General features: G+C 51.9%; 1 protein-coding gene across 7 annotated transcripts in view; it reads left to right on the top strand.

Annotated features, from left to right (window-relative positions):
- The first annotated feature begins 10,717 nt into the window (after positions 1 to 10,717).
- The window catches only part of RAPGEF1 (Rap guanine nucleotide exchange factor 1), a 64,460-nt gene continuing 48,766 nt past the window's right edge, over positions 10,718 to 26,411 (top strand). For 6 of the 7 annotated variants that reach the window (XM_073640675.1, XM_073640677.1, XM_073640678.1 and 3 more), the window contains exon 1: positions 10,719 to 11,005. In XM_073640675.1, coding sequence (XP_073496776.1) covers positions 10,981 to 11,005 — 25 coding nt within the window. In that variant the 5' untranslated portion in view covers positions 10,719 to 10,980. Of the gene's footprint in view, positions 11,006 to 26,411 lie in introns of all 7 variants that reach the window. The other variant, XM_073640681.1, reaches the window with a different exon arrangement.

Genomic DNA, 26,411 nt, shown 5'->3' on the forward strand with positions numbered 1-26,411 from the left:
CGGGCAGCTTCTTCTTGGTGAGGTCCGTCAGGGGCTTGGCCAGGGTGCTATAGTGTGGGACGAACCTCCTATAGTACCCGGCGGTCCCCAAGAAGGACATCACCTGCTTTTTGGTCCTAGGAGTGGGCCAGGATGCGATGGCATCCACTTTCCCCGGTTCTGGCTTCAGAACCCCCCCGCCTACCCGGTGACCCAGGTAGAGGACCTCACTCATGCCCAGCTGGCACTTTTCCGGCTTGATGGTCAAGCCTGCCCGGTGGATCCGACCGAGCACCTGCCGCAGGTGCTCTAGGTGATCCTCCCAAGTGGGACTGAAGACTGCAATATCGTCCAAGTACGCAGCCGCGTACCCTTCAAGTCCCTCAAGCAGCGTATTGACCATCCGCTGAAAAGTGGCAGGGGCATTCTTCATGCCGAATGGCATCACTGTGGACTCGTACAGTCCAAAAGGGGTGATAAAGGCAGAGCGTTCCCTTGCCGCGGGGGTCAGAGGAATCTGCCAGTACCCCCGGCTCAGATCCATGATGGTCAGGTACTTAGCCCCGGCCATCCGATCGAGCAGGTCATCGATGCGTGGTATGGGGAACGCATCGGTGGCCGTTACAGCGTTGAGCCCCCGGTAGTCCACGCAGAACCGTGTAGTTCGGTCCTTCTTTGGTACGAGGACTACAGGCGAGGCCCACGCGCTGCTGGATGCCTGGATCACCCCCAGCTTCAGCATCTCGTCTATCTCTTGGCGCATGTTTCCCTGCACCTCGAAAGAGACCCGATATGCTGAACGCCGGATCGGCGGGTGATCGCCAGTGTCCACGTCGTGGACAGCCATCTCAGTCCTTCCGGGCAGGCTGCTGAACAGCCCCCGGAAGGGGTGCAGGGTGGTCCCCAGCTGGGACCGTTGGTCCTCCGTGAGCTGGTGGCCAACCCCCACATCCTCGATGGACCCACCCGCCTTGGCTTGGGTGAGCAGATCCAGGAGGGTTTCTACCTCTCCTTCCTCGGGAAGGTTGCACACTGGGTGGGCAGTCGCTTCCCGCTCATGATGAGCCTTCATCATGTTCACGTGGAAGGCCTTCCTCCTTCCACGGGCGTGATCCAGGGTGACCAGATAGGTGACGGCATTGAGTTTCTGGTGCACGAAGTAGGGACCTTCCCAGGCTGCCTGAAGCTTGTTCTGTGGTACGGGGACCAGTACCCACACCTTTTGACCCACCTGGTAGGTCCTCTCACAAGCATTCTGGTCGTACCACCGCTTCTGGTCGGCCTGGGCCTGGGCCATATTGTCCTGCACCAGCTTTGCCAAGGCCATCATCCTGTCCCGGTGGCGCACGACATACTCGATGACCGACACCTCGGGGGTGGCCAAATCCCCTTCCCATGCTTCCTTCACCAGAGCCAGGGGGCCCCGTACCCGTCGCCCGTACAGGAGCTCAAAGGGGAAGAACCCCGTTGAGGCCTGCGGAACCTCCCGGTAAGCAAATAGGAGGTGTGGGAGGTAACGCTCCCAGTCTCTCCCGTGGGAGTCGACCAACATCTTAAGCATCTGCTTTAAGGTGCCATTGAACCGCTCACACAGGCCATTAGTCTGTGGGTGATACGGGCTGGCCACCAGATGTTGCACCTGCATTTGCTTACAGAGGGACTCCATCAGCCGCGACATGAACTGGGTCCCTCGGTCGGTGAGCATTTCTTGGGGGAAACCCACTCTGGAGAAGATCTCCAGTAAGGCGGTAGCCACCTTGTCGGCCCGAATGGACGACAAAGCTACCGCTTCCGGGTACCGGGTGGCATAGTCCACTACCGTGAGTATGAAGCATTTCCCGGAGTGGCTGGGAGTGGACAGAGGTCCAATAAGATCCACAGCGACCCTCGAGAAAGGCTCTTCGATGATTGGCAGAGTTACCAGTGGGGCTTTGGGGCGCGGCCCCGCCTTCCCCACCCTCTGACAGGTGTCACACGAACGGCAGTAGGCACCCACCGCGGCTCCCATCCCAGGCCAGTAGAAATGCTGAGCTATCCTGGCCTTGGTTTTAGCGATCCCTAGGTGTCCGGCCATCGGAATCTCGTGTGCGATCCGCAACAATTCCGCCCTGAACGGATAGGGTACCACTAACTGTCGGTCCCTGGGCCACGCCTCCGGTGAACCCTGCTGGACCGTTACCCGGTACAGCCGTCCCTGGTCCCAGACCACACGCTCGCAGTCTGACTCCATGGGAGGCTGTGCCGCCTGTTCCTTGAGAGCTTTCAGGCTGTCGTCTGCTTCCAACGCAGCCTGAAATTCCTGACTTGATGTGGCCAGAATCGACGAAACTGCCACATCCTCTGTCAGCCCCTCCGGGCATGTCACCTGGCCGCTGTCTGACCCGGCAGACACTTGGTCAGAAGTGGGGAAGCCGTCGGACCTCTGCAAGGCTCCTTGGGCTCCGGCGCTCCCACTCCTGGTGACAGCGGCTATGACCGCTGTGACCGTGGGTAGTGCCTGCTTCCCCTCTGTTTCTGACCAAGCCGCCCGATCAGGCAGGCTTCCTAGGCCTTTGGACATCTCGGATGTGGGGAACTCCTGCCCTGGGGTCTTACCTGGCGGCTCCTCTCTTGGGACACCCCCACCTCCCATGGCCTGTTCCTCCCCCTGCAGTGGGCCTATACTCAGCAGCCTGGATACCCCTGGGAGCCCTACACTGCCGGTAGCTGCCCCCCTCTCCATCCCTGAGCTTCCCTCTACAGAATCCTGCCCGCCCCCTCCCTCACCGGAGGACAAGAGGTCACGGCACGCCGGCTGAGCACCTCTGCGGGCATCCCCACACTCCCCACCTGCTTTCACTAACCCTGTTTGTGTTGTGTCTGTGCAGGTGTTACCCTCAGGTTTCACTCCCTCCTCCTCAGCAGGACACACACTACATACAACATGGTTGGCATTAGCAGCAGACAAATCAATACACTCTTGGGGGGCCGAACTTGGGGGTTCAGAGGGTACATACTGCGATACTAGACGCCCCAAGTCGGTCCCTAATAAAACATTTGCGGGAATATTTGGCGTTACTCCCACCTCCCGCATCCCCCTTCCGGCACCCCAGTCCAAATACACCATGGCAACGGGAAGTGCCGGCTCCACGCCTCCAACCCCAGAGACGGAAAGAGTCTTTCCTGGTACCAAGTCCTGGGGGGACACCACCTCAGGCCGTACCAGTGTTCGTTCAGCGCCCGTGTCCCGCAGTCCCATGACCGCAGAACGGCCTATGGTGACGGGTTGGATGTTGTCCAGGGACCTACCACCACCCCCTCCCACACACAAAACATTGGGCGCTCTCTGGGACTGGGATGGGGTCTTTTGGCGCTGGGGACACTCAGCCCTAAAGTGTCCTGGTTTGTTGCATAGATGACAACGTCTTACGTCTGGTCCTTGCCTGGAGAGGGCAACAGGGGGATACACCCCTTGTGTTCTAGGGGCCGGGGAAACAGGGGCATGACTGGGCTTACCCCCTCTCCAGGTGCTGCTGGCAGACTTCTTCAGCTCAGGCGCCCTGTTATTGGCATACTCGTCTGCCAGGGCGGCTGTAGCAGAAGCCCCTGTTGGTTTTCGGTCACGGAGGAACTGTCGGAGGTCCTCTGGGCAGTTCCACAAGAACTGCTCCGTGACGAACAGTTCCTGGACCTCCTGGCGGGTAGTAAGCGCTAGACCCGAGGTCCAGTGCTCTGCGGCTCTCAACAGCGCCCGCATATGATCGGTCCAGGTGTCCTTGGGGCCACGCAGCAGGCTCCGGAACTTCTGGCGGTACGACTCGGGAGTGAGGTTGTACTGCCGGATCAGGGCCCGCTTGATGCAGTCGTAGTTCTGTACCTCCCCGGCAGGTAAGTCCCCCAAGGCATCCAGGGACTTACCCCTCAAACGGGGGGTCAGGTATCTGGCCCACTGATCCCGGGCCAGATGGTGCTGAAGACAGGTCCGTTCAAATGCCACCAGAAAGGAGTCCAGGTCCCCATCCTTCTCCAGTAGAGGGAAGTCCTCAGCTCGGACTTTGGACGACTTGGTCTCCTGATGGGTTGGTTGCTCTAGCGGAAGCCCCCGCTGGGCCAGGTCCAGTTGGTGCTGGCGCTCCGCAGCTCGCTCTGCACGCTCCGCAGCCTCCCGGCGCTCTGCAGCTTCACGCTCCGCAGCCTCCCGGCGCTCCGCAGCTTCGCGCTCCTCCTCCGCTGCCTTCTCTGATGCTGCCAGGAGGGTTTTGTAGACGGCATCGCCATGAGACTGGAGACTTGCCATAGCCGCTTGTAAAAGGGCTTGTGATCTGGACAGGCTGGGCTGGGTAGGTGGTGGGCAGCCCACTGCGGGACCGTATACTGGGGACTGGCTCCCTGAGGTGCCCGGGCTGGACTCCTCCTCGCCATGAGTAACAATGTCCTCCCCTCCTGCCACACGGACCGTAGCATTAGCCTCCTGCAGGGTCTTGCTCCTGGTGCCGTCTGCCATCTTGGTAACCGACACCGCTGCAACCCTGAGTTTGCACACACCTTGTTATACTTTTAGCCTGACCGTCTAACGTTGGGCTGACCTTAAGACTCCAGCAGTGGAAGTTACCACTGGCAGTCTTTAGTGCCTGGGAGTAGGGGTCCCACAACACTATTATTCTGCAATCCCACCGCTCTGCCACCAATGTGATGAAAGCCGGCCGGTGGGTGCAGCTCTCTGGCGCCCCCTTACCTCTCAGGTCAGTCAAGGTACTGCACCTAGAGAAAGTAGTGCCAGGAAGCTGCAACCAGCGCAGGGAACACGGTAGTGTGTTATCCCTTCAACGTCACTAAACCGTAACGTCACTACACAGCACAACTCGCTAGCGCCCTCTTAGCCTCAGGTCAGTCAAGGAACTGCACCTAGGATAAGCGGTCGCCAGGGAGACTGTCCTGTAACCTACTGGGTATCGGGGCCCTCTGTAGTGAGGGCGGTATATATATCTTCCTTGGCCGCGCCAGGAATATATATATCTGAACCTCCGACCGTCACTACCAGCCTTCCCCAATCCCCAGTTGGTATGCTGCCACCAGTCCCTATTTTAGATATACGCCCAGTCCGTGAATGGGCCTATATCGGGTCAGGAACCAACCCTGGGTAGCGTTTTGGCTTGAGCCGAGCTCACACGGACGTGCGTTCGTTATGCAGAATAAAAGGCAGGCCCACAATTACTTGAGGTAATTGATTATAATAATACACTAGATACACGATATACAACTAAATATACACAGGTATAAGGTCAGGCTAAACTATACAACAATGGAATACAACACACAGAATCACCACAGCATATCAGTTACCGGTTTCTTGATTTTCTTGTGACGCAGGGAGAGGATTCTGCGGTCGCAGGCACGGTTCTTTGTTACAGGCTGAGGCCTACCACCGCATGGTCAAACTGCTCCTCCCCTTGGTGGCCTCAGCTGGTGCTCAGATGTTCAGCACACCACTCTTGGGTCAAAAACTGACTTATCTCTTGTCTGTCCTGCTATCTTACCTGCCCCGTCCCGCCCACTGCTGGTGAGGTCAGCTGGCTCAGTCTCCACCCTCAGGTCTAACTTCGATCAGAAGCCCAAATTCTATGGAACCCAATAACTTCTTCTGGGATGGTCTCATGATACCCCCAGGGGTTCCCATGGGTTCGGGCCGCCGTAACCGACCTTTTGATATCAATTATGATACCATACGGTCCTCAGGAATGGCTCCGCGCTATATCTTGGCTTCCAGAGCACGTACAAACGTCTACCGCGGAGGCTTGTGTGCGCAATGGCTCCGGGACGCCGTGATATTTTTTTATTGGCCCATCCCACGCAACATGCGTGTACTATTCATGTTTCTATATCTTATGCCTCCATGCTTGTGACAGACAAAGAAACTAGTCCTATGGGACAAATGGTCAGGTACAGATAGACGAAGCACCCCCCCCTGCTGGCTGTGTTTCCTCTCGAAGTCTTTGAAGCTCCTAGCATTCAAGTGTTAAGTAGGCTTCTTATCTTACAGGAGCCTGGATGGGGGGAAACTATCTAGTTGACGTTTTAACAGAAGGTCCCAAGGGTGGGGGCTGCTGAAGTGTGGCCATCCCTGGATATGATTTATCATTACCAAGATGGCGGCTACAGGTTCATCACACCCGTGATGCTGATGTATGAGACACTTGGTGAACCGAGTCAAGTGCCAAGGACTATCAACTGGAAGCAGGTATCTCTGCCTGCGGACCAGGTAAGCCCACTTGAGTGGTATTGACCACCAAGAGGTAGTATGGAAGATGTTGCCTGGTGGTAAGACTTGTTTTCATGCTTTGATTTTTCTTAAAAGACTTTGTAGAAACAAAGAACTGCTATAGCATAGATAGAGCTGGTTGAAGACGTACGAAAAGCTCCAGCTGAAGAGATGCTGATTGTTTTAATGGTGTTAATTGTTTATTTCTTACAGGCTTCCTACAAGAGAAAGGTCGTAAGAATAGGTCGTTATCAATGTTTATGAACGTTATGCCAATTTGTCAATGCCAATTTGTATATAAAACTATCCAACTTTCACCACTGTCTTAGAATTGGTCAGACTGACCAATTAAGACGTATGTCGAGGACGGCATTCAAAAAGGAGGGAAGAGTGTGACATGCAGAAGTAGTGCTGTTGCTTTAAAAGCATTCAGCAACTATTAGCAGTAACACAAGCACATGAGACAGGAAGTGTTGTGCTCCAGAAGCGTCCAGCAACTAGAGGGGTTAGCACAGTCACAGGAGAAGAGGAGTGTTTCAGCAGAGCCCCAGGGGGATTGTGGGGAAGTTGTTTACTGTCTGGCTGGAGCTGAAGAGAAAGGTGGTGTGTGTGTGTTCTGCATCTCACAGAAGCGCCCATGTAAGTGAAAAGGATTCAAGTCAGGAGTGAAGCTAAGCACATGTCAGGTAGAGTTCCTGAACTAGAAGTGCAGAGTATTGTCAAGCAGAACGATAAGGACTGTAAGAAATGGAGTCACAGGGATCATCTCCCTCAGCATACCCTCCCCCCCTCCTCCATCTCACTGTGCTGTAAAGAATGCTGCGTTCATTAATGTGCCTTTGCATTAGAACTGTGCTGTCCTGTACTACTGGGAAGACTGTGAGCGGCTGCTAAGGAAACTGTACTGTTTGTCACTGGAGCCTGTTGCTCATAAGACTTAACTTGCACTGGCTGTGCGGCTTCTTATTAAATGCTGCTGTTCTACCGTTTATGAGGACTTTTGTCAAGTGTGTCTGGTCAGCAAGTGAAACAACCTATGTGTCTGTGCCTGAGGGTCCATACCCCTGTGTGCCTGAGAGAAGCTGCAGCACATTGTCTATGGTTGCCCTGAGTAACGATTTCCCCAGGATTCCAAAGAATTCATGTAACCTGTCTCGCCCCCATCTGAACCTAGCGGCATGCGTGTAACAATAGTTACACCTCTCTCTTTACATAGGAACTCCTCTCTCTTTACATAGCAGCTCCTCTCTCTTTACATAGGAACTCCTCTCTCTTTACATAGCAGCTCCTCTCTCTTTACATAGGAGCTCCTCTCTCTTTACATAGGAGCTCCTCTCTCTTTACATAGGAGCACCTCTCTCTTTACAAAGGAGCTCCTCTCTCTTTACATAGGAGCTCCTCTCTCTTTACATAGGAGCACCTCTCTCTTTACATAGTAACACCTCTCTCTTTACATAGGAGCCCCTCTCTCTGTACATAGCAGCCCCTCTCTGTGCATAGCAGCCCCTCTCTTTTTACATAGCAGCCCCTCTCTGTACATAGCAGCCCCTCTCTCTGTACATAGCAGCCTCCCTTTCTGTACATAGCAGCCCCCCTTTCTGTACATAGAAGCTCATCTCTCTTTGCATAGGAGCGCCTCTCTCTTTACATAGGAGCGCCTCTCTCTTTACATAGGAGTGCCTCTCTTTGCACAGGAGCTCCCTTCTCTTTACATAGGAGCTCTTCTCTATTTACATAGGAGCTCCTCTCTCTTTACATAGTAGCCCCTCTCTCTTTACATAGGACCTTCTATCTTTACATAGCAGACCCTCTCTCTGTACATAGCAGCCCCTCTCTTTGTTCATAGCAGCCCCTCTCCTTTTACATAGCAGTCCCTCTCTCCATACATAGCAGCCCCTCTCTCCATACATAGCAGCCCCTCTTACTGTACATAGCAGCCCCTATCTCTTTACATAGGAGCTCCTTTCTTTACATAGGAGCTCCTCTCTCTTTGCATAGGAGCGCCTCTCTTTACATAGTAACACCTCTCTCTTTACATAGGAGCGCCACTCTTTGCATAGGAACTCCTCTCTCTTTGCATAGGAGCACCTCTCTCTTTACACAGGAGCCCCTCTCTCTTTACACAGCAGCCCCTCTCTCTTTACACAGCAGCCCCTCTCTTTACACAGCAGCCCCTCTCTTTTTACACAGCAGCCCCTCTCTCTTTACATACCAGCCCCTCTCTTTACATAGGAGCTCCTCTCTCTTTACATAGCAGCCCCTCTCTCTTTACATAGGAGCTTCTATCTTTACATAGCATCCCCTCTCTCTGTACATAGCAGCCCCTCTCTCTGTTCATAGCAGCCCCTTTCTTTTTACATAGCAGCCCCTCTCTCCATACATAGCAGCCCCTCTTTCTGTACATAGCAGCCCCTATCTCTTTACATAAGAGCTCCTCTCTTTACATAGGAGCTCCTCTCTCTTTGCACAGGAGCGCCTCTCTCTTTAAATAGGAGCTTCTCTCTCTTTACATAGGAGCACCTCTCTCTTTGCATAGGAGCTCCTCTCTCTTTACATAGTAGCATCTCTCTTTATATAGGAGCTCCTCTCTCTTTAAATAGGAGCTCCTCTCTCTTTGCATAGGAGCGCCTCTCTCTTTACATAGGAGCTTCTCTCTCTTTACATAGTAGCACCTCTCTCTTTACATAGGAGTGCCTCTCTTTACATAGGAGCCCCTCTCTCTTTACACAGCAGCCCCTCTCTCTTTTCACAGCAGCCCCTATCTCTTTACATACCAGCCCCTCTCTTTACATAGGAGCTCCTCTCTCTTTACATAGCAGCCCCTCTCTCTGTACATAGCCCTTCTTTTTACATAGCAGCCCCTCTCTCTGCACATAGCAGCCCCTCTCTTTACATAGCAGCTCCTCTCTCCATACATAGCATCACCTCTTTCTGTACATAGCAGCCCCTGTCTCTTTACAAAGGAGCACCTCTTTCTTTGCATAGGAGCATCTCTCTTTACATAGCCCATGTCTTTTTACAAAGGAGCACCTCTCTCTTTGCATAGGAGCTCCTCTCTTTACATAGGAGCTCCTCTCTCTTTGCATAGGAGCGCCTCTCTCTTTGCACAGGAGCTCCTCTCTCTTTAAATAGGAGCTTCTCTCTCTTTACATAGGAGCACCTCTCTCTTTGCATAGGAGCTCCTCTCTCTTTACATAGTAACATCTCTCTTTACATAGGAGCTCCTCTCTCTTTAAATAGGAGCTCCTCTCTCTTTGCATAGGAGCACCTCTCTTTTTGCATAGGAGCTCCTATTTTTACAAAGGAGCACCTCTCTCTTTACATAGAAGCTCCTTTCTTTGCATGGCAGTCCCTCTCTTTACATAGGAGCTCCTTTCTTTGCAAAGCAGCTACTCTCTTTTTTACATAGCAGCCCCTCTCTCTTTACATAGGAGCTTCTCTCTCTCTTTAAATAGCAGCCCCTCTCTTTACATAGGAGCTCCTCCCTCTGTGCAAAGCAGCTCCTCTCTCTACATAGCAGCCCCTATGTCTAGGAGCTCCTCTCTCTTTGCATAGGAGCTTCTCTCTCTCTCTCTATAGGAGCACCTTTCGCTTTACATAGGAGCCCCTCTCTCTGTAAATAGCAGCCCCTCTCTTTTTACATACAGCCCCTCTCTCTTTAGATAGAAGCCACTCTCTCTTTACATATGAGCCCCTCTCTTAAATACAAGCTCCTCTCTCATTACATAGCAGTCCCTCTCTCTTTGCATAGGAGCACCTATTTCTTTACATATGAGCTCCTCTCTCTTTACATAGAAGCTTCTCTCTTTGCATAGGAGCTCCTCTCTCTTTACATAGGAGCTTCTCTTTGCATAGGAGCTCCTCTCTCTTTACATAGGAGCTCCTCTCTCTTTACATAGGAGCTCCTCTCTCTTTACATAGGAGCTTCTCTCTCTTTGCATAGGAGCTCCTCTCTCTTTACATAGGAGCTCCTCTCTCTTTACATAGGAGCTCCTCTCTCTTTACATAGGAGCTCCTCTCTCTTTACATAGGAGCTCCTCTACACATTGCCTCTCTCTTTACATAGGGTTTCTCTCTGTCCACATGATGCCGATGTCTCTTTATGTGGTGCTGCTCTCTATTCATGTCTCTGCTCTCTCTTTACATGAGTCTGGTCTCTTTTTACATGGGGACACTATCTTTACAAGGTGTTGCTTTCTCATTACATAGGGCTGTTCTCCTTACATAGACTGGCTCTCTTTTTATAAGGGCCACTCTCTATTCATGAGTCTATTATCTCTTTACATAGGTCCTCTCTCTCCTTACATAGGCCTGCTCTTTTTACACAGGTCCACTCTCTTTCTCACTACATCGGTCGACTCTGTTTCTCCTTACACAGTGCTGCTCCTCTTTACATAGGACCGCTATCTCATGATATCATTATACAGGGCTGCTTCTCCTTACATGGGGCCTCTGTCTCATTACACAGGGCTGCTCCTCCTTACTTGGGGCCGCTCGGTCAGGCTGCAGTTCTCGGTTCGGCCCCCGGGGGCGCTGTGCGGCGGTCGGTACAGGAGGCGACTCCTCACACGCAGGAGATAGAGCGGCGGCGGCGGCGGAGGACACGGAGCCTTTCACTGGACTCATCACTCCGGTCATGAAGTCGCTGCAGTTGGTTTAGGCTGGTAATCCGGAGGGACAAGAACCGGGGCCTTCCCTCCCTGGAGTCCGGACACACGGTACCGGAGAGCGCGGCCCCGGGGAGCGGCCTATGAGCAGCGGAGATGTCCGGGAGAATAGAGAAAGCAGGTACCGGGGAGGAAACTGCGCCGCCGCCGCCGCCAGGGGGAAAGCGGCCGCTCCCTGCAGCCCCGGGGCACGCATTCTGTACAGGCCCCGAACCGCTGACAGCGGCCGGGGAATGAGAGGAGGACCGGGGGAGAGTGACGAGGGGGGAACCCGGGAACGCGATGAGGCTCACAGGGGAACTACTGACAGCGGGCGGAGACCTGGGGGTGAGAATTGTGGGGACACTAGGAGAAACAGAGTTTGGGGGTCCCCTCGGTTTAGAGGGGGGAGATGGGGGTCGGGGCCTGAGAGAATGCACAGGTGAAGGGATCACCAGGAACAGGGGATGGGACTGAGGGGCCACTGAAGATGAGAGATGGGGCACTTTGGGGGGGGGGGCATCAGGGGTGGAGAGGGGCCTCACCCGGGGGATGTGAAAGTGAAAAGATCTCAGGGAGGACAGAGATGGTTTGGGGGGCTCGTGTTGTGGGGGTTCGTTGAACAAAGTGAAGAGGTGACATTAGAGGGTGCATATAAGTGAGGGAGACAAGGGTCGAAACAGGCCAGGATGTGGGCTCCCTCCCTCTTTGGTGACGGCCCCCCCCCCCCCTCCTCTCTAGTGACGACGGCGGGCTCTCCCCCCCCCCCTTCTCTCTGGGGTGATGACGGGCTCCCCCCCCCCATCCCTCTCTGGGGTGACGGCGGGCTCCCCCCCCCCATCCCTCTCTGGGGTGACGGCGGGCTCCGCTCCCCCCCCCCCCCCATCCCTCTCTGGGGTGACGGCGGGCTCCCCCCCCCCCCCATCCCTCTCTGGGGTGACGGCGGGCTCCCCCCCCCCCCCCCCATCCCTCTCTGGGGTGACGGCGGGCTCCCCCCCCCCCCCCCCCATCCCTCTCTGGGGTGACGGCGGGCTCCCCCCCCCCCCCCCCATCCCTCTCTGGGGTGACGGCGGGCTCCCCCCCCCCCCTCCCCCATCCCTCTCTGGGGTGACGGCGGGCTCCCCCCCCCCCTCCCCCATCCCTCTCTGGGGTGACGGCGGGCTCCCCCCCCCCCCCATCCCTCTCTGGGGTGACGGCGGGCTCCCCCCCCCCCATCCCTCTCTGGGGTGACGGCGGGCTCCCCCCCCCCCATCCCTCTCTGGGGTGACGGCGGGCTCCCCCCCCCCCCCCCCCCCCATCCCTCTCTGGGGTGACGGCGGGCTCCCCCCCCCCCCCCCCATCCCTCTCTGGGGTGACGGCGGGCTCCCCCCCCCCCCCCCCATCCCTCTCTGGGGTGACGGCGGGCTCCCCCCCCCCCCCCCCATCCCTCTCTGGGGTGACGGCGGGCTCCCCCCCCCCCTCCCTCCCTCTCTGTGGTGACGGCGGGCTCCCCCCCCCCCCTCTCTGTGGTGACGGCGGGCTCCCCCCCCCCCCCTCCCTCTCTGGGGCGACGGCGGGCTCCCTCTCTGGGGTGACGGCGGGCTCCCCCCCCCCCCCTCCCTCTCTGGGGTGACGGCGGGCTCCCCCCCTCAGCTCTGGTGACGGCAGGATCTCCCCATCAGTGACGGTGGGTGTGTGTAGGTTACGGGGTCGGCAGGTTCCAGTCTAGTAGTCATATGATGATACATTATCTGGTTTTACTCATTTTTGGGGGGGCCGTATACTTCTCTCAGGCTGTACCCCACTGTCCACTTTTTCTGTTATTTTCTACCAAGATCTCTCTGTTCCCGGGAAAGCTGTATGACCACCAATATGGTCGCCATAAGGTCTGCACCCGCCTGCTCTGTCGGAGAGGTACTGACGGCTACATTGGTTATTGCCCAGGAGACTAGAGGAAGCTGCAGGGACTTTATGCACCCGGAGGGGAGAGGGGTCTTATTACAGCCTGTTCTATCTTGGAGTCTCCGGGCACTCGGAGAAGTCATTGTGGCCCAAGGTTACTTCTGTTTGGCCCCTGAAGTCTTGTGCATTCTGTCCCCCCTGACATGAAGTAGTTTGTTGTGGGGTCCCTGTATTGGGGTACGGAGCTGTAATGAATGTAATGTTTCTGCTTGTTTTCAGTGAATGGAAACCTCCTCGTTCACATCCCAGATTCAGCAGAAAACCTGTAGAGATCTAGTCCTTGCAGCTGTTTGTTACAATGTATCTATCAGTCTGGACAATTGTCTGAGCACATCACATGTCGCCTGTTTGGACCATTTTCTACAATGTACCAGCTCAGACGGATACAGTTCTCCTGCGAGGATACATTGTAGAGAACAGAAGGATTTTGTTGCCGATATTTTGAGTTTACAGAGGATTGTCTAGATTAGAAGCAATTGTAATAAACCCCCAGTTTAGGCCTTTATGGCCTCTGAGTATAAACTAGGACGTTTCCATTCACTGACAGCTCATCCTGTGACCAGTGACGCAGATCGCTACCAGTACATGTGATGGTTGTACTGGTCATCTGTCCATTACAGCACCCCCTATCTGGCCCAGTGGTCAGCGCAGTCAGTGGACAGGCCGTGGCTCAGTAGTCATCTCTCTAAACATTTGAAAAATACCCCGCATATTTAGAAGTGTGATGTCTGCAGGAATTGTGAGCCAGGGATTTAAAGGGACATGACAGGTTATGACGTCTCCGGTAAATGATGATGGGGATGGCCTCAGGAGCGGGGACATCTCTAGAGCCCGAGAGGTGACATCACAGTACAAATCAGACGGATCAAAATAGTTTTTGGTTTATTCAAGAGAAAAAGAAGCTGGAGAGCAAAGAATCCAACAGGTCCAGTGTCTCCGAAGTGAGGAACGAGTGTCCCAGCAGCACAGAGTGTTTCAGGATAGACTGATCTGTTATAGGTTGCAGACTGAGATTTACATAACTAAAGGAGAAGGGTTCCCCAGCAGCACAGAGTATGTCAGGAGAGGAGTGTGCTGATTTTGAGTAGGTTACATGGTGGATCGTGCATATTTCACAGCAGCATAGAGTATTTCAAGACAGACTGTTCTCTTTCAGGAGAAGATTGTGCTGGAGGTCACATCCTGAAAGGATCAGTGTACCCAGCAGCACGGAGGATTTCAGGTAGAATAGAATACAAGTTAAGGCAGGTCTTCACCCCACCACCCCCACCAATTCCTTAAGACTGGAGCAGTACTCCCGTAATCTGCACAATGCTATGAGTGTCCCTCCTCTGCTGGGAGTTGTAGTCTCTGCTCGTCTGCAGGTTGTTGTTCAGTATTTCTCTGTGGGCTGACATGTGGCCGCCAGATGTTGGCACCTGACAGTGACTCCATGGTAAACACTGGTGCATCTGCCGTTCGTGATCCTGGCCGCGCCCAGAATGAAGCCTGTCGGGACCCTTCACTCCCGACCCAGAAGTAAATGGTGATCCCATAGTGTGACCTATAATGTGCAGGCTGTTGCACTTGGTTTTCAGCCACGTAGATGACTTGTCAGCTGTACATCCCTCACTCCATTGTTCCATTACTAGGATGTTTTTTTCTGGGAAGGGCGGCCATGTTGGATGGCACTCAGCTTTCCCAGGATCAGACAGATGCTTTCTCCTAGAGGCTGTACGCAGTTTTGTGGATTGGAGGAGGAAGCGGCGGCGCTCAGATTAGGACGAGCTGAGTTCTTGGTTTCCACAATGCAGTTGGCAGCGGTCGGACTTCCTCCTCATCTGGCCATGTCAGTGGCATTCCCCCTCCCCCGCTCTCCGTGTGACGTTTTATCAGTAGTGAATCATGTGCCCGCTCCTGGTGAATGGTTGCAGTCAGTGATTGGCACCTGGCATAGAGGGCAGACATGTGTGGCGGTGCCGTCAGCGCAGTGTCCACGGACCCGGAGCCCTTTTTTCATTCCTCTGACAGATGTGAAGCTTCCTGTTCTGCATTCCTGGTGGCTGGAGAATGTCGCGAATTAGCCGCAGATTTCATGGATTGTTTAGCATTTTTCTGAGGAGATGATGAAGTGCCTAGACTGAAAGACACCTGAGCTCATCATCCAGGACATACTGGGAGTGATTGTCCTTGCTGATGTCCAGTGTAGATTCTCTTCTGCCATAAGACGTCTGCTTTGATTTTCCTCCAATCATGTTCATCAAAGAGCTAAGATATAAAGACAATTTCCAGTCATCGTTTCAAGATCTCTGCTTGCTGTCAGTGAATGATAACATTCTTGTTTATACTCAGAGGCTTAAAACCCCCAACAGACCCAACACTTCCCACAGCTGAGGATCTGTTACTATTGTATCCAGTGTGGACAATCCTCTGTACTGATACATTGTAACAAACTATGCAGGCAGGAAAGCAGAGTGGATACAATTGTAGCTAACCCCCAAACTGTGAAAGGTATTCTGCTTGTACTTCTGAGGTTACACAAGAATCTTTATATTCATTGACCGCAAACAGAGATCTTTGAAAATGGTAAGAAATTGATGCACAAAGTCTGAGAAAATTAGCATTTTAACCATACGATGAGTTCGGAGGCAGAAATCCCTGGAAAGTAAAAATGTGCAGTTAGTGAATGGAAGAAACCATCTCCGATGGTTTGTTAATCGTATTGTCCTAACTGGTAAATGAAGAGTGAATGGCTCGCTGGGTAACCCATGTAGCGACCAAGGGGAGTGATGTGGGGGTCTCTCTCTCTCTGACATCCACATGTCCAGTTGGCAACGGCCCTTTAATGAGCCAAGGAAGCGCAAGACCCTATTACTCCAATTAGGAGACTGTGATCCATTAACAGCTGCTTGTTGATGGTTTCCCTGTAGCTCCTGGTTCTTTCCTGTGGACCCCTCTGTGTATTGATGGCCGCTTGTCGCCTGCCCAATGCCATCGTCTGACATTGTGAGCGCTGACGCTCTCGTGTGTAAGTGGCAGGCGATGATGGGAGAGAGAAGATTAGTAATATTGCTGCTGCTTTCCCTGACATTACAAGCTCACTTAAAGCCCCCTGTCCGGCTGCCTCCGGTGCTTTTCCCCACTGCCGTGCCACCTCTGGCTCCCCCCCCCCCCCCATCACCAAGGACCGAGTGTTAAAATTCAGCGACCCAACCCCCCATGCTCCTTAGGTCGTGGAAGAGTTGGTGACACCCATACATATCAGGTGGTCAGTGGAATTGCCTGATATTTATGTAATGTGTATTACAGACTCCGTGTACACAGATCTTACATCTCAGGGCGATCATATCCTAACAATCACCAGGGGAAGGTGCGTGTATAGCTCTGCTCATCCAGAGCCACCTAGTTTATGAACAGAAGCCACTGTACAGTGAAGACTGTCACAAGCAGTCATGGACCTAGACGTATATGACATGCAGAGTAATAAGAATGAATTCTTTTTCTATAGCACCGACATATACCGCAGCTAGTGTTGAGCGATACCTTCCGATATCGGGAAATATTGGATCGGACCGATACCCAAAAAGTATCGGATATCGCCGATTCCGATACCGGAAACCAATGCAAGTCAATGGGACACAAATATCGGAATGAAAATAAACCCTTTCTTTCCTTGTAGGTTAATTCTACATGAAGGAAAACAACTAAGAATAATGTAGAATGTATTACATGAAAAGCCGGCAAATCAGCAGCGGCATACACCGGTACCCGACAATTTACAACAGAAAGAATAGAGCATCACACATAGATTAGATAGATAGAAACATGTCAGTCACATATATAAGAAGTACAGTGACAGTGTTGATTACTGTACTTGTCATTTAGTGTTAAAATAAAGGATTTAAAAAAAAAAAAAATTGGCGTGGGGTTCCCCGTAATTTTAAGCTCTAGCGGAGGTTAAGCAGATGGCTGGGGCAGATGTTTGAAGCCTGGGAAGTGGGTAATACCCACGGAGCTTCCCAGGCTACTAATATCAGCCCCCAGCTGAATACCTAGCCTTTACTAGCTATTAAAATGGGGGACCCCCAAAAAAATGACGTGGGGTCCCCCCTATTTTAATAGCTAGCAAAGGCTAGGCAGACAGCTGGGGGTTGATATTAATAGCCCAGGAAGGGTGCCATGAATATTGGCTAGAAACACCAGCCGTCAGCCGCCCCAGAAATGGCGCATCCATAGGATGCGCCAATTCTGGCACTTAGCCTCGCTCTTCCCACTGCCCTGTAGTGGTGGCAGTGGGGTAATAGGGTTGGGGTTGATGTCAGCTTATAATGCCAGCTGACATCAAGCCCAGGTTAGTAATGGAGAGGCTTCTATAAGACACCCCCATTACTAACCCCATAGTCAAAGTTAAAAAAAAAACACAAACACCCAGAATAAAGTCCTTTAATTGAAATAAACACACAATTCTTTATTGTTCTAAATTAAACCATACTTACCATCACGCCCATTCCAGCTGAAGCCAACGATCTCCTGCAATAAAAGTAAAATAATAAAGCAACCTCATCTTTACCTTTCCATGGTTCCCACGACAGCTCCAGCTCTGCTACATTCACATGACAGGCTGGATCGCAACAGAACGCTGCCATCCAGCCTGTCATCCCGCAGACACGGAGAAGCGCAGGCTTGCTTGCGCTCCTCAGTGACTCGCTGTGACGGCATCCAGATGAGCCGAGGTCATCTTTATGCCGTCACAGCCAGACACTGCAGAGCGCAAGCATGCCTGCGCTTCTCAGTCTCTGCGGCATGGCAAGCTGGATGGCAGCGTTCTGTTGCGATCCAGCCTGTCATGTGAATGTAGCAGAGCTGTAGCTGTCGTGGGAACCATGGAAAGGTAAAGATGAGGTTGCTTTATTATTTTACTTTTATTGCAGGAGATCGTTGGCTTCAGCTGGAATGGGCGTGATGGTAAGTATGGTTTAATTTAGAACATTAAAAAATTGTGTCTTTATTTCAATTAAAGGACTTTATTCTGGGTGTTTGTGGTTTTTTTTTTAACTTTGACTATGGGGTTAGTAATGGGGGTGTCTTATAGACGCCTCTCCATTACTAACCTGGGCTTGATGTCAGCTGGCATTATAAGCTGACATCAACCCCAACCCTATTACTCCCTGCCACCGCACCAGGGCAGCGTGGAAGAGCGAGGCTAAGTGCCAGAATTGGCGCATCCATAATGCGCCATTTCTGGGACGGCTGACAGCTGGTGTTTCTAGCCTGGGAGGGGGCCAATTTTCATGGCACCCTTCCTGGGCTACTAATATCAGCCCCCAGCTGTCTGCCTGGCCTTTGCTAGCTATTAAAATAGGGGGGACCCCATGTCATTTTTTGGGGGGTCCCCCATTTTAATAGCTAGTAAAGGCTAGGTATTCAGCTGGGGGCTGATATTAGTAGCCTGGGAAGCTCCGTGGGTATTACCCCCTTCCCAGGCTTCAAACATCTGCTCCAGCCGTCTGCTTAACCTCCGCTAGAGCCTAAAATTACGGGGAACCCCACGCCAATTTTTTTTTTTTAATAAATCCTTTATTTTAACACTAAATGACAAGTACAGTAACCAACACTATCAGTGTACTTCTTATATATGTGACTGACATGTTTCTATCTATCTAATCTATATGTGAAGCTCTATTCTGTCTGTTATAAATTGTCGGGTACAGATGCTGAATTGCCGGCCGGCTTTTTTAAAGAGACGGCGCATGAAAACATTATTATTTTTTTGAATAAATCCTTTACACTAAATGACAAGTACAGTAACCAACACTGTCACTGTACTTCTTAGATAGAAACATGTCAGTCACATATATATCTAATCTATGTGTGATGCTCTATTCTTTCTGTTGTAAATTGTCGGGTACCGGTGTATGCTGCTGCTGAATTGCCGGCCAGCTTTTTTAAAGAGAATGTGCATGAAAACACTATTATTTTTTTTAATAAATCCTTTAACACTAAATGACAAGTACAGTAAGCTGAGCGCTGCCATCCAGCTTGTCATCCTTCAGAGACACTGCAGAGCGCAGGCATTATGGGAACTTCCGATTCCGGTATTCGATATTCTAAAAGTATCGGAACTCCGTATCGGAATGCTCAACACTAACCGCAGCACTTCAGGCAACCCAATGCTAAAAATACTTCAGAAGTTCAGAGGGGACGTGGACAGACGATTAAAGGAATGAGGGCCCTAGACGCAAGAGGGTACAATCTATGATTTGTGCAGAAAGCTGAGCGAGCTGCTATTAGGCTATGTTCACATGTCTATTTTTATAGCCTAGATCCCTATTAGCCATGTAGTAGGCTCTGGGATAGAAAGTGACTCCAGCTCACAGAAGTATACAAATATATTTCATTTATTAAGATGCAGTAAAACTTACAAAATCATTAAAATCAGGAATAGAGTAAGGGTAGAAATGGGGGGGGGGGGCTCCAACAGACGAGAGACAGATATTCACCTTTTCCCTGGTGCTTAAAAATGGGTAATTCCAGCAGTATCAAAGTAAATTTCTGATGCCTGTCTACCTTTTTTTATAGGTGTAAAATATCCATTTGTATTTTATATTAGCAAAATGCCCAAAATATTGAAGAGTCACCAGAAATGCTTAATACAATCTATCATTGTTTGTTCATAAGGTGCATTGTGCAAATGATTGACAACTTCATTGTAGGCTAAATTGACAGGTGGTAACAGCAAATAAAGTGCATAGTGCCAAAGGAGAGCACCTGAGTGCAAGATTACCTATGGACCAGGGGTGTGTAGTAAGGCCCGCTGCGTGTGAGACCCCCTGGAACAAGCGACAGCGAAACGGCCTCGGGGCGAGGGAGACTCGACGCCTTACAACTATAAATGTTGAATCGAAATGTCAAGCAATTGATATCCCTTGTGTTTTTTGGACACTAAATTTATGTTCACATGTAATCATCCGCTGGGACGGATCCAGTAGCAATCCGTCATCAAAATTCCATTTTCCATAGACTTCAATGTTAAAAAAAAACAAAACAAATCAAGCTGAAATCATCAGATTTTTTAAAAAATTAATAAAAAAGTTGTTGTGTCTGCGCAACTTTTTTTGACAAAGGATTGCTGCTGCATCTGTTCTGACGGATGATTACGGGACGACATGTGAAGATAGACTTGATAGAAGAACATCTTATATCATTTATTTCATCTCAGGAGCCGGAGGTAATCGCTGCCCTTGAAGACCCTGACCCTTGCTTGCTCTGAGGACCACTTGCTCTGGGCTTGGCCCCTGTGTCTTTCTGCTTCCACTGTGATTATCTGAGAGGATGTTTTGCTTCAGGAACCAGCAGTAATCTGAGGTCAGGAGCGGAAATGTCTCCTTCACCCTCATCACCCGCCTGGGCGCAGCTTTGATGTCTGTGAGGAGTCTGGAGCTGCACTGATATAAGCAGAGCACCAGCTTATAATAGTGCGGGAGCGTAATAAGAGAAGCAGTCGATTTTCATCACATGATGGAAATGTCTTAGCCCTGCGGATATGTGATATAAACAATGATCATGAGGGCAGGGAGGTTTCTACACTAGTAATGGCTGATAACAGGGAATAATAGATTGTACTCACCTGTCCTACAGTCACCTCCCCCAGTAATGGCTGATAACAGGGAGTAATAGATTGTAGGTCTTTTTTATTTATAGAAGAAAACATTACAGGACACAAAACATAAGAACAAAACTGCAGAACAAGACGACAAAAACCCGACACAAATCACAGAAATATAAGATCCGACCTACAGAGAAAGAACAAAATCCCCATCACCCACAGCAATATATACATAGAGAAGAAATAACTATTATAAAACCTATAAAACCCCCGGCCCAGCTTCATTCATACTACTATATACAATCCCACACAACGCTCACACCGTCCTATATACAAGATTATATACAATAAAACACTAAACCTAATATAACGTATATACAACCGGACACTAACACTAACCTACCGGTCCCACTGCCTGACCTTAGTCACACCCTTACCGCACCTCATTCACACCACAGAAAACCAAAAATAACAATAAAATAGTGACATGAACAATTTTAAACCTTTTTTTTTTTTTGTATATATATATATATATATATAATTTTTTTAAATTTTGTAATTTTTTAATATATACATAAAACACAGACCTACACTAACTATCCCGCCACCCCTGATCCAGCTCTGGCCACAAAGTTCAGGATTACTCCGAGCTAGGATCAGGCCCCAAAGTTTTTCCCCAGGCGGGGCCTGGACCAGGCCAGATCAGTCCTCTTATCACCGCTGATTAAGAACTCCCCCCCCCCCCCCCCCCAAATCCCCCACCCAACCTAACTAAAACCCCCTATTATACATTATATACAATATATACAGAACACAACCTACACACTCACCATCCAAGGCTCAAGTTCGATGCCGGCAAACCTTCTATTCAGGAGACAGAAATACAAAAACAAAAATCTAGGGTGGAAAGACATCAGCCCACCACCAGGATATAGGAGTACTACCGGACTAAGGCACCCTGAAGGAAAAGCCCCTCCAGAGACGGGCCGCCCTCCGGGTACCCAGTCCTTCATACTCCAGAGAACGTACCTTCACCAGGTCACCTAGGATGTTCCTACAGACTTCATCTACATGGAGGATTTTACTCTGCGTCGAAACTAAAACTCGTGCGTTCCACGTGAAATACCTGACCACTGCGCTGACTATGAATAAAGTGTCTCGGTCCCTTATCCCAAGGTCTCCGAACGCTCCATAGGCCCACCCGGCGTAGGACAGAGTAGCCAGCCGCTGCCAACCAATGGAAGCCCCCACCCTGTTGTACACCTCTGTATTAAAGGGACAATGAAGCAGGAAGTGCTCCATGCTTTCCAGCACGTTAGCACAAGCCTCACGGGGGCAATTCCTGTCCTCGGAGCTCCTGTACTTCAAATTGTTCCTCACATACAGCTTACCATGGAAGCAGCGCCAAGTCAAGTCCCAGTACTTCTTGGGGATCCTGCTAGAATTTAACAAACTCAACCCAACCTCCAGATCCCGACTTGGGCAGTCTTTGAGGACCAATGGACTCTGAAAATGAGAAAGCAAGACCCTCATATCGAGGAGTTTCCTCGGGAGGGACCTCACCTCCCACATTCCCAGACCCCACCGGCGGATCATTTTCAGAACCGGGGTAACGTAAGCCGGGAGATGCCCGTGTGGTGTGCGGAGATCCTTCACTCTTCCCCCTGTCTCCCATTCCTGGAAGAAAGGCTGAAACCATCCCTTGCAGGAGAATACCCACGGAGGAGCCCTCTCTTTCCAGAGGTTTGCCACGTTCACTTTCAAGAAGGTGTTCAGTAGGAACACCACGGGGTTCACCATATTCAAACCCCCTAGTCTCCTCGTGCGGTAAGTGACCTCCCGCTTGACTAGGTTCAGTCTGTTCCCCCATAACATCTGGAAGAACAGACTGTAGACCCGTGTCCAGAGAGGCTCTGGCAAGACACAGACGCTGCCCAGGTAGATTAGCAAGGGGAGCAGGAAAGCTTTGCCCAGGCCAACCCTTTCCCTCAGGGTCAAAGACCAACCCCTCCATTGGTCCACTCTTTGGGCGACACCTTTGATTCTGCCTTCCCAGTTTTTCGTGGGGTAATCACCCTGGCCGAATTCGATGCCCAGGACTTTGGCATGTTCTTGGGGTTCGGGAAGGGTGTCCGGAAGATCAAAACCGGGATCTCCGCCTCCCAGCCAGAGACTCACACTTATCCTGGTTGACCTTGGACCCGGATGCCTCCGAGTAGCGCTCCACTTCTGACATCACCGCCGCTGCCTCCTCTTGCGAAGAAACAAAGACGGTGACATCGTCCGCGTAGGCCACCACCCTCAGGATAGCCTCCCGCGCCGCCCCACCCATCCGCACCCCCGCCAACGGTCCACAATCGATCCTTCTGAGGAAGGGATCGATCGCAAACGCGTAAAGCAAAGGGCTAAGACGACAGCCCTGACGGACACCGGACCCTACCCCGAAAGGTCGTCCAATCCACCCATTCACCAGAGGGAAAGTCTCAGCCCCTGCATACAAGGTCTTAAGCCAGTCCACAAACCCTCCAGGCAGACCATACCTCAAAAGAGTGGACCAGAGGTACTCGTGGTTAACCCGATCAAAGGCTTTTGCCTGATCCAGGGTCAGCAAGAACCCCTTCCAAAGGCCCGCCCTGCCTTGCTCCACGGCCTCTCGGACACCTAGAACAGCACTAAAAGTGCTACGGCCAGGAACGCAACAGTGCTGAACCTCCGAAAGGAGCCGGGGTGCAAACTTCACCAGCCTGTTGAAAAGTATCTTAGCCAAAATCTTCCTGTCCACATTGAGAAGTGCTATGGGACGCCAGTTCTCAATGCGTGACGGATCCTTACCCTTTGACAAAATGATCAAAGCTGACCTCCTTAATGATCTCGGCAGAGTGCCCGAGGAGAGACACTCGTTAAACACCTGAGTCAAGAGGGGGACCAAAGAGTCCCTAAAGGTCCTAAAGAACTCGGATGTTAAGCCATCCAGACCTGGCGACTTTTTGGGCCTAAGCCCATCGATCGCCAGTCTCACTTCCTCTTCTTTGATCGCTTCTGCCAAACCGCCCAGCGAGAGGTCAGCCCCTGGCTCAGGAACAGATTCAGCCAGGAAAACCGACATCCCGTCACGATCCAGCTCCCTCCTTCCCAAGAGGTGCGAGTAGTAGGAACTGGCGACCTCCAAGATCCCTGATCTGGACCTTCTCAGGGACCCCGTACTGTCCACCAGCCCCGTCACTATCTTACTATTCACTGACATCTTACAGTTTCTGTAAGGGTCGGGCGAGCAGTACTTCCCGTAATCCCTCTCGAAAACCAAAGATGCGTGCCTATCGTACTGACACCTCTTCAGCAAGGACTTCACTCTGGAGATCTCCTCGCGGCTACCTCCAGTCGAGACAAGATGCTCGAGTTTCCTCCTCAGGCTCTGATACAGGCGATCCCTGTTCAGGCTTCTGAGGTTCGAGAGCTGCCGGAAGAATCTCGCCACCCGATGTTTGAACATCTCCCACCACTCCGACTTAGTGTTACTTAGGCCCAGCAATGGTACCTGGCTCTGAAGGAATTCCTCAAAAGACCGTCTTACAGCTTCTTCCTCAAGGAGTGACGAATTCAGCTTCCAATAACCTCTTCCCATCCGAGGAGTCTCTGTAACGTTCAGAGAAAACATAATCAAACAGTGATCGGAGAACTCCACCTCCACAACCAACAACGGTGAAGAGACGGCCTCCTCCTTCAAATAAAACCTGTCTAGCCTAGACCTGCACTGACTACCTCTAAAAAAGGTGAATCCCGGGTTGTGCCGGATGTGGACATCCACCAGGCGAGCCTCACTCACTATCCTGTTTAACGCGACGCAGTCATAAGCCAGCTGGTCTCCGGAACCTCCTCTATCACAGGATCTCGTGACGTTGTTGAAATCCCCTCCGAAGACCACCTGCCGACTCGAAAATAAAAAAGGTTTGATCTTCAGGAAGAGACATTTGCGGTCCCACTTGGACTGGGGACCGTAGATGTTAATGAGCCGAAGCTCTTGTCCCCCCATGGAGACATCTAGGATCAAGCCTCTCCCCATTTCTAATTCGATCACTCGTCTGCATTCAACCGCTGCCGTCTTAAAAAGGACCGCCACCCCGCTATACGGCTCGGCCGCAAGAGACCAGTAGGAGGGTCCATGCCTCCACCCCCGCCTTGCTTTATGCAAGGTTGATATATCGGTCAACCTGGTCTCCTGCAAAAACAAAATGTCGGCGTCAAGTTGGCCGAGAAAATGAAAGGCTGTGTACCTTGCCGCATCTGACTTTATGCTGCAAACGTTAATAGTTGCCAGCGTCAACGGGGTGGGTGCCGCCATCATGATTGATTGAATTAGATAGCCTTTTTCTTCCCACCACTGACAGTCCCAACCTCTTCCTCCGATAACGACGGGTTTTTAGTGCGCTTAAGACAAACAGACTCGTCCATTCTTTCCTTACATACATTCTTGCCTTTGTCTGGTGGTCCTGGGTTAGTCGTCCCCTCAGAGGGCTTTGTATTTGCCCCCCGAGAGGAAGACCCAGCCATCTCCTGAGCCCCAACCACCTTGTCCGCAACCTCCGGCCCCGGGTCCCCACTTCCCCCCTCCAGAGGGAGGTCCTGGAGAGCCCCGAACCGGTTGGAGAGATCCACCAGAGGGGGGGCGGCTGAACCCTCCAATGGCGCCTGGATCACGGCCAGAGAGTCAGAGGGGTCGCACTCCAAAGAGGCAGCTCAAGACCTGGTCCCCCTCCTACCTCTGGCCGTTTTCCTGTTACCCTTTTTCTTTTTCTGTGACCACTCCCCCTCTCCCTCATCTAGACTGTCACCAGAAGAGGGTTCCTGGGAAGACGTGGCGTCCTCTCGCTCTTCCCTTTCAAGTCTCTTGACCTCCTCACTCAATTCGCTATCTTTAGGATCCTCAGCTGCAAGTGAAGTACCTGGGTCAGAGTTTAGGGACATTACTCCCTGCCCCCTGTCCCCACGGCGCTGCTCCTGCCGCCTGATGGTGGATGGCGGCAGCTTGCTCCTCACCGGATCCCTGCCTCCCCCGCCTCTGCTGGTCCCTTCACCGGCAAGATTAGTCCCGGCTTTCGCCTGTCCCGCACTCGCCGCTTTCAGGACCGCATTGGCGAAGGAACGCGGACAGCGACTGAACGGGTGACCGAGGTCACCACACAAATTACACCTAATCCTGCGACAGGCAGCAGCAAGATGACCGAGATCCCCACACAGTGCGCATTTCTGGGTGGTACACTGCGCACTGAAGTGTGTGGGGCTACCGCACCTGTGACAGACCTTAGGCTGCCCCCGGTAGAAAATCAAGATCCTATCACTCCCCAAAAAGGTTGAGGAGGGGATCTGGGTAACAGTGTTTCCCGAAACCTTCAATTTCACCATGAAGGTCCAGGCCCCTGACCAGATACCATGGTCATCCAGATTCTTTTCGGGAATATTGGTGACCTCTCCGTATCGACTTACCCAGGTGGTAATGTCCATACAGGAAAGTGACTCGTTACTAGTCAAAACGGTCACTTTCCTGACTGAATCTTGGCGGGTTATTGCCAGGGGAAAGAGACCATGCCATTCGGGGCGACTCCGAGCCAGCTCATGGCGAGACCAGAAAAGCTCAAGGCCCTCCGGTCTCACGAAGCTGACATCGAAGTAGGAGGTCCCGTAGGGATGGATCAAGGCAAAGATGTCATATGCCGCAAAGCCCATCCCCAGCAGGAGCTCAACCACCTTCGACCTATCAGGACATGCATCCTTGCTTACCCACTGGAGATGGACCACGTTCCTACGGTTACTCCTCTGCCCCGTTGTCGGCAGAGACCAGACAGTCTCTGCCCCTCTATCTCGGAAGGCTGAAAGACCATGTCTCTCTATCCAGAAAGACAGATCAACCTCCCTCCCCTCTACAGTGATGGAGCTCTCCCCTCTCCTCAGGGCGTCCAGGAGCTGCTGTTGCAAGTCACCATCCCCAGGGCCACCAGAAGAGGGCACACTACTACCCCCAGCACTG

The sequence above is a fragment of the Phyllobates terribilis genome, unplaced genomic scaffold, assembly GCF_046119375.1.
Source record: "Phyllobates terribilis strain yellow unplaced genomic scaffold, ASM4611937v1 Scaffold_7__3_contigs__length_470593459, whole genome shotgun sequence".
Classification (NCBI taxonomy): Eukaryota; Metazoa; Chordata; class Amphibia; order Anura; family Dendrobatidae; genus Phyllobates; species Phyllobates terribilis.